This window comes from Squalius cephalus (assembly GCF_949319135.1).
Source record: "Squalius cephalus genome assembly, chromosome: 24".
Lineage (NCBI taxonomy): Eukaryota > Metazoa > Chordata > Actinopteri > Cypriniformes > Leuciscidae > Squalius > Squalius cephalus.
Genome location: NC_137145.1, coordinates 26,864,136 through 26,878,620, shown reverse-complemented (window position 1 = coordinate 26,878,620; position 14,485 = coordinate 26,864,136). Strand labels below are relative to the sequence as shown.

The 14,485-nt window shown below is 40.4% G+C and overlaps 1 protein-coding gene across 1 annotated transcript in view; it reads right to left on the bottom strand.

Annotated features, from left to right (window-relative positions):
- Positions 1–14,167, bottom strand: part of map3k1 (mitogen-activated protein kinase kinase kinase 1, E3 ubiquitin protein ligase) — a 67,546-nt gene extending 53,379 nt beyond the window's left edge. The window contains exon 1 of the mRNA XM_079862157.1: positions 13,738–14,167. Within this exon, the coding sequence (XP_079718283.1) occupies positions 13,738–14,120 (383 nt within the window). The 5' untranslated portion in view covers positions 14,121–14,167. The remainder of the gene's footprint in view (positions 1–13,737) is intronic.
- Positions 14,168–14,485: the final 318 nt, after the last annotated feature.

Here is a 14,485-nt window from a genome sequence, read left to right as displayed (position 1 = left end):
ACATTAGTTCTTACGATTTAATCCAGTCCCTAATGAAGTGTCTGGGTGTGGGCCTGGTGGGTGAGAGGTCAGATTACAGTTCATGTCGGAGTCATGAGGATCCTTACTTAATGCTCACTGTGCCAAAGACCAACTACTACAGTCCATCTCCTGTAGGAAAAAGCCTCTCCAGACTCACTATATAAATAAAAGCTTCATTAAGTCAAGTCACCTTCATTTCTATAGTGCTTTTAACAATACGGATTGTTTCAAAGCAGCTTTACAGTGATAATAGGAAATTAAGTCTCTGCACGCTCTCCACCAAACAAGGGCAGAGACTCAGGAAAAAGGTCAATTGAGATTAAATCCAACCTCAAAAGAACAGAGTAAAACAAAAGACAAAGGCGGAAGAAAGTCCCGGGGGACGCGCGGCCCGAGACAGCTGCCCGGATGGACGTGTTAGCATTACTCGATCTGAACTTTACTTTAGCTAAGTGAGAGGCACGGGAAGGCCCGAGGGATGCGCGGTGGTCAAGAAGGGACACTTGGCCATTTCCTATTTTGGCCCCTTCAGTGCCGGAGCCGGAGCTGGGATCCTCCTCATTATGACAACAGCGCTGGCTTTCACAATGCTTCTCTTTGTGTCGCCTTCTAAGCCCATGGATTCAGTGCCCGTCCAACAGCGCCAATCAACTGACAGTCACTCCCAATTTACAGGCGGGATCAAGTTTCCCGCTGATGGTCCCCGGAGGCCAACGAGACGCTGGGAAAATCGATGGCCCTTTCCCATGCCGTTACAACACACAGTGTGTCAACAGCTCTTATTGGACATGGACCGTGTACAACAATCAACACGCTCCAATCCAGAGAGGACGGCTTTCACTCGAAAAAATGCTGGGTTGTTTCAACCCAATTTTGGGTCAAATATGGACAAACCAAAAGGTTGGGTTAAAAATGCAATTTAAAAATGTAACCCAACGGCTGGGTTTGTCCATATTTGACCCAAAGTTGAAATCACGTAAAGAGGGGGATCAAAATCAGCACACAAAAAAATAAAAAAATCAGTAGCAGATGCGATAAAATCTTTAAGTTCTACTATTGGAGGAAGGGACCCCAGACCTTGAGACTTTGCTTCGTTAAACCCTATTTTTTCCAAGGTTTAAGACAGAGACCATCTTAGTAAGCCATCTCTGCAAACATGGGGGAGCAGTGGCTTTCCAATCCCTTCATGTGATTCTCTTGGCCACAACCATGCCCAGCATTAATGCCAACAACCCAGCATTTTGAAGAGAGTTAGATTAGTCTGACTTCCCAAACCTCTGAATATGAACACACACTGCATTCAGACATGGTTTCCAAGACATATCGTTTGTTTCACAGGGAGTTTGCTCATACGTGGGTGTCTAGCCTCGGCCTGCCACAAGACCTGTTGTTTTAACCAGTAATCTGGGTCTTATTAGTCATGCTCCCATGTGTTTACTTTTCACATGTAATCTCTAGCTTGCCTCGTCCTGCTGTTAACTAAACAAAACCTGAGAGGGGGGGACCCCTGTGCCTGCGGACAGGGCCTAATGGGTATAGAAATATCCGGGCCTTTGTGTCCGGCGTCCAGGCGTGATCATTCAGCTAACCCTGGGCTTTAAATATGCAGTTCCTGGTGACCATGGAGAGGCCTCCGCTCATTAGACAAAACATGCTAAAACACTCCACAGAGACCAGCCTCAGAGACTCGGCACTGCTCTACCGGCCTGCAGATTGCATGAAAACTACATGAAAATTGGTCCTTGGAATGCAGAGAAATTGCAATGACATTCAAAGAGGTTCAAGTAATAATTTGCATGCCATGATGTTGTTGCTACAACTTTTAAAGTAATGACTCAAAGACACCTGCAGGGGTATTTAATACAGTAAATCACCTTTTGAAAGTAACTTGATGCTTCAAATAATGATTGTATCATGACATCGTTACGCTGATTCAATAAAAGATAGATGTAATGAAACAAGGTGTTAATTATCCTTAACTTTGAGCTCCACTTTTCAAGGCTCAGCTTACCCATGTGACGCATTGCTGGTCACGCTGAAGCTGAAGCTTCACTAATAGAGACCAATGGCACTGATTCAATGCGTGACTCGCTAATTTATTTTCCCCACAGCTTCCTCGCGCTGTGCTGACCAGCGCTGATGCCATTCATGCTAAATACCCTTAAAGGTTAAAAGGGTGATACAACAAATATTTCGCTTTCCTTGGACACGGCTATATATGACTTGGCCTCAAAGACAGACGCAGGTCATCGCACGTGCTCAGTCGATCTCTCATTCACTGTCTGTTTAGGCTTAAGTGCAAATCCTCTGTACAAATCACCATGATAAACAGCCTTGTTATCATTATTAACTTATTTTACATTCAATACACACGCACGAAGTTCAAAACAAGAAGGGTATAGCCTTATGAAAAAAAGAAAACACGAATATCGCCGTTCCTCTGCGGTTGGCCAGTCAGTAATGCGGTTCTGCAATATTGCGGTTATCGCGACAGCTCTATTAAAATGTTTTTGTCATTGAATCATTCATTCAAGAGATTTTTTCAAAAACACTGAATCATCCAGTGTTTTTAAACGAATGAGTCATTGAATAATTTTTTCAAACAGATTTTTTTTTATAATTCATTCAAATTAAATAGACTGCTGCAATTAACATTTTTGTCAGAACCTCTAGTAAATTAGATGTTATTTTGTTTAGTTGTCTCTTCAGTATCACGGGAAAATCATGATCTCTGTTTGAAACTAACAATAAAATCGTGATTCTCAGTGTATCCAAAATAGTGCAGCTACTACACAGATGTCAACTAAATACTCAAAATGACTGGGGATGCAAGACATACGGCAATTTTTAAATGCATTTTATGGCCAGATACAGATATATACAATACTAACTCAACAACTGCTCAACTGACGTTCATTTGTTCACAAATCAATCATAGTTTGGGCTGCACCCACATAAATATCTAAATATCGCAAATATGTATATTAGGGCTAAAAGTTATTTTAATACTTTAAAATCCAGCCTGAAAAATAAAATGACAAGGGAGCCACTAGCTCTTAAAATTAAAATGTTTAGGAGGGAAATTACAGACTAGCTGAACAAAGGTTGTTGAGAAGCGGCTCAGTTCATTTAGTGCACAGCTACACACTCTTGCTTTTAGCATCGTAGACCAGACGACAACAAACTAAATTAGCCTAAGTAAACTAGCTTGTTTTTTTTAGTTGTATTTAATGTACTTTGATGCTAGTAATAGTATTTGCAACATATACTTTGTTTTGTTACATTATGACACTCAACTAAAGATGTCATGTTTAAGTTTGAGCATGTTTGTCGTTTTACACCGCTGCTTAAAAACATCATTCAGACAGTCAGACTTTTTTCAATATGATATTGTTCACTTTCAGAAATTCTAGTAATACTGTTTTTAAATATTTCATCATCCACTTATTTTCTTTATTATTTAAAGGCTTATGCTACAAAACAGGCAATTCATCAAGGAGACAGTGAGCTAAGAGTGCCACAAGAGACACTTCCAGCACTGAGGTCTATTCATGCCAAATTCAAGATAAAAATGCAAGACGAATTGCATTTGAAAGGTCACACGTTACATGAATATTGTTATGAAGAGCAAATTCATTCCTGTGAAATATGTGGTCAACAAACTCATCTTCATCTGGCTTTCAGATGACTGGCAAACACAAACAGTGAGAGGTCGCAGTCAGCATGATTCAGTCTGAGCAATTAAAATACAACAGCAAGATCCTCATAAGAACAACAAATATGTTTTTTAAGCTGTAAAAGTGAACATTACCACATATATATATATATATATATATACACACACTCACCTAAAGGATTATTAGGAACACCATACTAATACTGTGTTTGACCCCCTTTCGCCTTCAGAACTGCCTTAATTCTATGTGGCATTGATTCAACAAGGTGCTGAAAGCATTCTTTAGAAATGTTGGCCCATATTGATAGGATAGCATCTTGCAGTTGATGGAGATTTGTGGGATGCACATCCAGGGCACGAAGCTCCCGTTCCACCACATCCCAAAGATGCTCTATTGGGTTGAGATCTGGTGACTGTGGGGGCCATTTTAGTTCAGTGAACTCATTGTCATGTTCAAGAAACCAATTTGAAATGATTCGAGCTTTGTGACATGGTGCATTATCCTGCTGGAAGTAGCCATCAGAGGATGGGTACATGGTGGTCATAAAGGGATGGACATGGTCAGAAACAATGCTCAGGTAGGCCGTGGCATTTAAACGATGCCCAATTGGCACTAAGGAGCCTAAAGTGTGCCAAGAAAACATCCCCCACACCCAGGGTCCGAAATTAACACCCGCCAAGCGCCAAATGCGGGTAGATTTTCCGTTTGGCGAGTAAATCTCAAAAGGCTATCCGCCACATTGGCGGGTGAATGTTCATACCAAAATATGAAATATTCAGCGCGCACGCGCTCTCATCTGTTGACGGCGCTGAGGAAAAAGGATATGTGAAGCTCCCGCCACTGGAAGAAGCGGAGAGCAAAGGCCGCACACCCATCTAAGCCGCGCAGAACGTCTTCAGCACTCGCGGATCGTGCATACTCCGCCGCTGGCCAGGCTGCTTCTGCTTTACACACCATGGCTGTTTTTTCTCACGAAAAGGAGTTTTCTCATAGCGTTTGCAACGCAATACTCGTTCCCTTATCTCTCAGGGAACCGAGGTTACGCAAGTAACCGAGTAGGCTACGTTCTGCCTTCCCTTCCACATGAGTCAGGTAACAAAACTGACAATTTTTTTTTTTATTTCACCCCAATGATAGTAATATTTCATATATTTCTCTCATTTTGATCAATATATAGATTTTTTTTTATTATACATTTCAAATTTTGCTCTGGACAATTTTTTTACGTTTATATTCAACATAATACCTTATTATCTCAATTAAATGTACTGAAATGAATGTGACAATGTGACAAAAAAAAAAGGCTGTTTATTATTTTGGCCGGTAAAAAATATGCTTGGCTGGTGGATTTTTTCATCTACCAGTCCCCGTGGCAGGTGAGCCAAAAAGTTAATTTCGGACCCTGCCCACACCATTACACCACCACCACCAGCCTGCACAGTGGTAACAAGGCATGATGGATCCATGTTCTCATTCTGTTTACGCCAAATTCTGACTCTACCATCTGAATGTCTCAACAGAAATCGAGACTCATCAGACCAGGCAACATTTTTCCAGTCTTCAACTGTCCAATTTTGGTGAGCTCGTGCAAATTGTAGCCTCTTTTTCCTATTTGTAGTGGAGATGAATGGTACCCGGTGGGGTCTTCTGCTGTTGTAGCCCATCCGCCTCAAGGTTGTGCGTGTTGTGGCTTCACAAATGCTTTGCTGCATACCTCGGTTGTAACGAGTGGTTATTTCAGTCAAAGTTGCTCTTCTATCAGCTTGAATCAGTCGGCCCATTCTCCTCTGACCTCTAGCATCAACAAGGCATTTTCGCCCACAGGACTGCCGCATACTGGATGTTTTTCCCTTTTCACACCATTCTTTGTAAACCCTAGAAATGGTTGTGCGTGAAAATCCCAGTAACTGAGCAGATTGCGAAATACTCAGACCGGCCCGTCTGGCACCAACAACCATGCCACGCTCAAAATTGCTTAAATCACCTTTCTTTCCCATTCTGACATTCAGTTTGGAGTTCAGGAGATTGTCTTGACCAGGACCACACCCCTAAATGCATTGAAGCAACTGCCATGTGATTGGTTGATTAGATAATTGCATTAATGAGAAATTTAACAGGTGTTCCTAATAATCCTTTAGGTGAGTGTATACATATATATATATGTGTGTGTGTGTATATGTGTGTGTGTGTATGTATAATATATGAATCTGTAGTATTACCAGAATGAGTAGCATTTCACACACACACACACACACACACACACACACACACACACACACACACACACACTCTGTTTCTTTCTACCCGAACGTTTCCTGGCACAGAATATCTGCATTAGGTGTGATGTGAACAGGCTTTTACTCTGACAGAAAAGCATGCGCTAGGACAGAAAATACTACGAGAAAGCTAAATGTATCCTCTATAGCTGAAGCGCAAGACTGCCGTTTTAAGAAGTGTCACATTTCACACTCAAACGCCAGCGAGTCAGTCCCTCAGCGCACGTTCAGGACACCACAGATGAACATACACCCCAGATCTTTATTTTAGCCCTTCGCCGTCTCCCACGGGGAGGCTATATCTGTCACGATGAAGCTCCAGAGGACCTCATGAGTTTCTGGGAGTCTTCTTACAAGCGTGAGCCTGTCGAGGGCACATTCCCAACAGGAACAATAGCATTTAGGACCGTGTTTGAGAGCAAACGTTTGAGGAGCCGGTTTGGCTCCAGATGTTGTCATGCTACTCGAGGGCCGGCCTGGAAAGGTCCGTTTGAGAGATTACTCGCATGCTCTTTATGGGGCATCAATGAAACATTAGATACTTCACAAAACCAGGACGTGTGCTGCACAATCACACAATATTTATTTCACCTGCTAAGAAAACTACAGAGAACAGTGTGAATATTCAAGATATGTTTCACAAACTCAATCGTTTGTTAATTCAAAATAGAGGGTTTTAAATTTAATCCTCAAGAGCTGATGATAATTCAAGATTAAAATAATTTTCAAACTAAAATGTGAGAATTTGCAGTTCTCTTTACTACCAATGTTATTATTGTGTTTGTCAGTACATGTTAAAAGGAGCAGTGCGTTTATGCTAATTCACTAGAAATCTTGGATTTAACCTTTTTAAACTGTAAGGTTGTTCTGTATGTTTTACAAAGTAAAAGCTGACAAAGTAATTAGCAATATTTGTGTGTAAAATGTAAGTTACTCAATATTAACTTTGTATATAAAAGCAATTTCACACAATTGTCCTGGCCTCTCTCGCTACTCCAATAATTTCTCTAAACCAGTCCATGCCACTATGGCTAGTGCTAAAGTGACATTTTTTAATTAACAATGGAGACTTGGAAACATCTTCAGGATCCTGAATCCATATATTTCCGATATTTCTGCTGATGAAGCTCAGGATCTGTTGGGAAGCGAATCCTCCGCCATCGTCTCGTCAGTCACGTGATCAGTGCGACTCTGCAGCTCGTGCCGTATGAAGCAGAGCACACGCTTTCACTTTATAACTGTAGCATCTTGTCCACTTCAACCTAAAAGGTTTTTATTTCTATAAAGAACTAAACGACAGTGGAGGCTGTGCCGCGGTGGGCAAGTAGTGTAATCGGTGTAGCCTACGGCCGAACACGGTGTTACCGCAGCAAGCCTACTTTTTATATGAAACAAAGTCTCAGATCTCAAATTCGGTCAATTTTATTACAAAATTCAAACAATAAACACCGTTTTGGCAATCTTTAATGTGGTTTGACGGATCGCTGTAGCGCCTCAATTCAAGCGGCACATGAACCGATCATCTCTTCAGTTTTACTAGTTACTAGGGGTGGGAGAAAAAAATCGATCAATCGATCCATCGCGATTCTCTCTCCAACGATTCTGGATCGATTCTGAGCTTAGTTTTTAACCAGATATGCGATGACGCCGAGTTTGCTTTAGAAACACCCGTAATCTGCTTTCTTCCAATTCCTCACACACACATATACATACACCAATCAAACTTTCCGTAAAATAACCTTTCATAAGTTCGGAAAGGTTGAAGCGAATCACAAGGACATTCACAGGCTTCATTGCACAGGATGCGCTGTGAGAGACGCGCGCTTTGTTTGATGTCACGTTACACTTGAAGCGTGCTGTCTCGCCTTTCGGTATTTTCCTTACAAATGCTCTACGAAGTCATCATTTATGTGGTTTGGAATGCAGTGGACTTGTATAAAATATGAACCTCACTAACAGAGGCTGCTTTCAGTTTCAAATGCTGACGCGCGCTTTGTTTGTGTAGACTGAGGCTGTGCGACTCCGTGTAAGTGGTTTAATATACTTGTGCAAAATTAACGTAAACACAGCCAGTTATGTCTTAAGGGATTAAACGGACAGGACAAACCACTTTACTTCTTGTATTTCAAAAGAGATCCGTGCGTGAATGCAGATCTCCCGCAGTCTATGAAGTCATAGTAAAAAACAACAGTAAAGATGAAGAAAAATCACTCACAGTTCTTGAATGGAAAACGTTTATAATCTTAAATAGGCAACTGAAAACACTATTTGTTTGTTTGTTATGTTTCTATGCTCCTCTTTATTATTTGCTACTTACTTGTATGTTTTTAAGTTATATTAGTTTACAATTCTTAACATACAACTGTTTTAATTATTTTTTTTAAATTTGTAAATGTCATTTACATACTGTGAATCGTTTTTTTGAATCGAGAATCTTTTTTGAATCGAATCTTGAGCCTAAAAATCGATATCGAATCGAATCGTGACATTTTCTGAATCGTGCACCCCTACTAGTTACAGCATAACATGAATGAACATGATCAGGAGGAGTGTTGACAGATACAGCTTACCGAAATCCGCATAATGACTCATGTCATTTCTCAATCAGTGTTTCAACAACTTGTAAACATGTCATGTAACGTATACATTTATCTCAGAAAAGCTATTCAATGCCCATAGCTCAAGAAAACTTCTGCTAAATATATGCACTGGCATATTCATTATAATTTCACTTAACCTGTTCTTCTATAGGCTTTAATTAAGAATAAATCTGTCATGAAAACAAGTTACGACAGCCACGGTTTAGATTTAAAAAAAACGAATGAGTAGAAACATAATTATGTAATTAAAGTTAGTATTATAACTGTATAAACACTGCCTTGAGTGTAATTTAGGATAAGTGTTTGAATACAAATCAGTTCATTTTAATCGTTAGTATTACATTAATGTAGTACTAACTCACTCCCTGAATTGTTTACCGTATTGAGGGTTTTTTCCTTGAGAAATTTTGCCATTTACTGAACCTGATATAGATCTAAATTAATCAATTAAGCCCTAGCATACACAATATTTCACAATAAGATCCTCAAACGCTGTTTGCTCTTTCTTGATCCTGACATAAACACATTTAACCTCATGCTATCGTTTTATCAGATGAAAGGCCTGTGTCATTTTCTTTTCTGGGGGTAGTATCTTCTCCAGCATTGGACCAGCCATCTATGCGTAACGAGAACGGGCAAACCCCGCCACATCCGCTAGAAACGCAAACAAATTAATTACGATTCTGTGGGCTGGGAACACCCAATGGGAGCACACCAACTGTGTCACACTCACACAGGAGCCCACCGGACAATGATGGAAAAACCACACAGCTCTTTCACAATGCCAAGCTCCAATGGCAGATCTGCGAAGATATATTAAGCAATTCAGTCCACATTCACAAACCACAGAGCAAATGACTACTATAATAGATCACATCCAAAACTTCTGCTCAGGGCAGCAAGACACCACAGGCTAAACATTTATTTCATGCACTATTATATATATGGACATGGACTAATTTGAGAACACTAATATATATATGGACATAACCCATTTTGAGAACTCGAGATATATATATATATATATATATACACACACACACACGCAGTTCTCATTATCATATTTACACCTAACATTTCAGAAAACTTGTTTGCAATTCTTAATGTAATCAATCAAATGGGGAAGTATGTTGATAATTATTTGTATGCATATTTTATAAGCTAATTCACAGAGGGTGTCTTGACTTAAAAAAGAACAATTTTGGAAATCATCTCAAACAAGCATTAGCCAAAGACTCGTTTAAAAGCAGCAAAGTTCGCAGAAACAATGTAAACAAATCACAAAGTGACGTTACCTAATGCTGGGTTCAGACTATACAACATTTCTGTCTGTTACTAGTGTCACTGCGTCAGATTAAGCGATTTTGACTCCTCAGCTAATTCTTGTCTGTCATGTACAAGAAACATGACTACACGTTGCTCCCCGACCAATTATTGCTTGCGGTCTTTAACGATGTGCTTGATGTCACCAAAAAGGCAGAACTAGCGTAAACGAAGCGTCGGGTTTTGTACTTGCCGTCTTGTCATCAGAAAAGCCCCAAAAGAAAGAAGACCCCAACAGTGGACATGTTCCTGGATTGAAGGAAGAGGTATTGTTGCCATTGCTGCACTAAACTTTCCTCCATTGCATAATCCCACCCCGCAGCACCAACACCATCGCCTCTCTCTCGTCTCAGCACGTCTGAAAGCCGCGTACGGAAGAGCTTCTGTGCTCCTATTGGTCACAGATGTGACAGTTGGACGTGGTGAAGTCATCCATTATGACACACTATACGAGATAATCCGACAGATTCAGCGTCCCGACAACCATTGTCGTTTAGGAATCACCATGACGGCCTCCGCCAAACATATCGAGCGAAAATCGTGCCGATATCATAGTCTGAACAAGCTTTTAAAGTCCCTCTGTGGTGAAAATCCAGCTTTTAATATTGTTTATTATGTCTATGTGGTGTTATTAATGTGTTTTAAGACAAAGCATGTGTAAATTCATAAGTCGACAGCATTGCTGAGTATTTCCTCCTTAAAACTGCAGTGAACCAAAGACAGTCTCAAACACACGCTTTGAAATCGCTGGTGTTTCTGACGTCACAAACTACCTTGTAACCAATCAGATCAACGTGTGGATCTCTGAGCTGAGTGAGTGAGTGAGTGGAGGCGGGGCTCATTTGCATATTCATAGAACCGCGCATACTAAATGAGGCAAGGGTGTCGAGTTACATTCAGGATATTTTAAGGCATGAAGAATTTTCAAGGAAAAAACGTTTTTAAATATGTCATTTTCGTAATGAAAGAGGAGTTTTAAGGGATAAAATGATTGACCACAGGGGCACTTTAAGGCTTTCTCTGTGAGCTAAACAGGTGTCAAGCCAATATTAGTCTTTGTATTTTATGGACCCGCATTTGGAGGGTTGGCGGGTGTTAATGTCAAGCCCTGGACCCAAAATATTCAAGGTGAAATATGTCACTTTTTTCCAAGTATTTATAAATACTTTCACCTGTCCCACTAAGTCAGCCAGGCGGATTCCCGTGAAAAGTCAAAACACTGCGACTCTGAAAACAAGCAAAACATTACTCAGTTTGTTTGAGAATCCCAACCAGCCAGACACAACATCAGCTCGACCGAGAGCGAGAGGCAGAAGCATTCAGTTCAAGACTGGGAGAGGGTTTGGAAAACCAGTTCGAGAATCTTTTTTCATTTCATTTGGTGCCGATAGTGGCACAGAGAGACTGCACTAGGGGTGTAACAATACATTGTGTCACAATATATCGCAATACAAAAATGCAACAATATGTATTGTGGATAGTTCCCCCAAAATAAAAATTACGGTGTGAGAAAAAAATTCAAGTTTACAGAGTTTTAGTGTCAGTTCTACATTAAACTACTACGTTGAATATAATGTGTAATAATGCAATGGGGGAATATCTGTGTGTCCTGATAATGCCAGTATGTCTGATGTTACCAGTAAAAGTGACCTACATTATTATAAATATATCTAGTCAGTGAAAGAGTGCAAGTATATTCGTCTAAAATAATTCTGTATGTTCAGCTCCAGAATCATGAATATTGTTATTCTGGTGTCTCGATTGTCCTGAGCTTTGGGTTTCAGCACCAAGTCCAAGACTGTTCATTTACACACTCAATGTAACACCAAATTTAGCATTTTAATCAACAGTACATTTTTTGTTGTGAACCTTTTATCATATGTCTTGGAGTATCGCAATAATATCGTATCGTGAGTTCAGTGTCGTGATCTGTGTCGAATCGTGACATGAGGGTCTCGTTACACCCCTAGACTGCACACTTCTCCGCTGTTTCAGCTGTTCCTTTAACAGCTCAAGAGACGCTGAAAGAAAACTACTTTGATCTCTTAACAAAACCAGTTTGAGAGGATGAGGCGTCTTAGTCAAGCAGGAGAACATCTGCTCAACACCTGCTCAACACCTGCTCAACACCTGCTGTGGCCATCAGGACTGTTTCTGCCTGTAACCTTCACTCCATTAACAAGCACACATGAAACACACACGACGCGTGACGCTCCGGTTCGCACCTGAGGGGGAACGGCGGGAAATGAATAAGCTCAATGACGTAAAACTCACAGAATCCCTGAATGGCTCATAAACACTCAACGAAAGACAACTAACCTGAAAAATATCTATAGTCTGAAAGGCACACACTGTGATATATGGGTTTCATTATCAATCTCAAAATTAATATGCTGAAGAATCTGGATACACGAACATGCGTCATGCCTAGTTATTTATGAAGAAGAAAATAATAATAATGCTTGTGAAACATGAAACAAAATCCCACGTACGTCCTCTGTGTGTGCATTAACTCAACTATTCTCGGGGAAAGCAGAGCTCTCACAGGCATGCAGGTTTTTTCCAGCAGATTCTTTAGGTTTCAGCTCCATTCATCTCTCATTATCTTCACAGTCTCAAAGCCTGCAGCTCATATTGCATCAAATACTGCGCTCGCAGTCTTCCTTCTGAAAACAACTGCCATTCAACCAGCCGACGCTGAACTTTCTCACACCATAATATTCACACATCGTCATCATCACACACTCAGCCGAGGAGCACAACGTTTTCAACACCACACTCAAATATGAACTCAACAATAATAAACAATTATTTTATTACACTACCTATTTGTGTCAAATTACAAACACATATCTTTAAAGGCATTCTCTCAGATATCTCCACTTCAGCAGCTCTAACAAACACCAAACTTTACAGTTTTATTCATATTCTGGAGGTATTTTACAGAGGAATTTGTTCATATAGGCGACCATTTGCCTGATTTTATACTTTAGCCTATGCATTTTATACCCAAAAATATGAGGACATTTTTCTGGGTTTTGACAGTATATTCTGATTTAAGGAATATATGAAGATATCCAAAATCTCCTCTGTAAAATCCTTTAAAGGTCTAACCTAAAGACTCTGTTTTCAACACCACACTCAAATATGAACTGAAAATATACAACATCAGAAACACAAAATATCATAACAAATGTCATACAGGAGAACAACTGAGAAATGCGTTCAAATCAAAGGGGAAAACATACTAAACGCATGTTTTTTTCCAGTTATTGTTTTCTAAATAACTATTTCGAGTATGTAATTATAATTTACATAACTTGTGATTAGAATTTATTTAGTTTAGCTTGCACTTCTAAGGCGTTAATTCAGTAGAAGCAAAAACAAATCAACCGTATGAATATCTTTTTAAGTGTCTTAAGAATTTTTAGTAACACTATTTTACAGTGTCCTTGTTACACCTTACATGTTACTGTAGCAATAACTATAAATGATACATAATTACATGATGCAACTAACCCCAATCCTAACCCTAAAAGTACATTTAGTTAATTATTATTCCTCGGTACTAAAATGCATAATTACACTGTAACAGGGACACATTAAAATAAAGTGGAACCGACTTTTTAAAAACACTTGCATTATGAGTGTCACTTGCATAAAGTTTGTATCACATTTTGCAACATCTATATCCTTAATACTTGACCCATATCCACACCGGAGGAGCTCTGCCAGAGAGAAGCTCATGTATATCGCTAATAATTCAAGTTTGTAACGTTTCCCCAAATGCACGAAGAACGGAAGCCCGTTTGCCTGAAGTAGTTTCGCAGTTATTTTTACCTGTTGTTGTGTGAAGCGTTCACGTCCACCGCAGCAGAAGCCGCTCCATGATCCGCGGAGCTCGGACTCTTTAAAGAGCTCCTCATCCACTCCTGAGCACCATTAGTATCACCCAGATGAGAGCTGGTTCTGTCGCCGAGGCTGTGCTGCAGTAATGCGGACTGGACCGAGCCGCTCTCGCATTTATCCAGATCCACACTCCTCACCTTGCGCCTCCACTGAGAGCTCTCGCCCGCGCTCCTCTTCGCCTTCCCGCTGCTGGTCGACACACTGGTCCCGCTGGAGCCACTGGGACTGTCCTGGGCTCCGGTCCCGGTGCCTGAGCCGCTACTGGGGTCCAATAATCCGCCTAACGACGACGTCCGGCTCCCCGCCGTCGCCATTTTCTGACCTGAATATTTGCCACTTAATAGATTCTATGTGAGAGGGAGTGGCGGGAATTTGGGGGAGGATGAGAGGGAGGGGCTTCCGGATAGATGGGAGGAGTCGTATACAATGTGGGAGGGGCCAAGGGACCTCTTTTGGGAACTTACGTGCATGGTGTCATACAACTTCAAGGGCCATGTCATAATAATTCGAATTGTTTTGTGTATATAGGCTATAAACCATGTGTATGTATATATGAGATGCTTTGCTTTCTTTATCATTTATGTAATTATTACTTTTTTGCTATGTAGGCCTAGTTATATGTTTGATACCTTGGCATTATTAAAAAAAATAGATATAATTCGAATGTTCTTGACCTTTA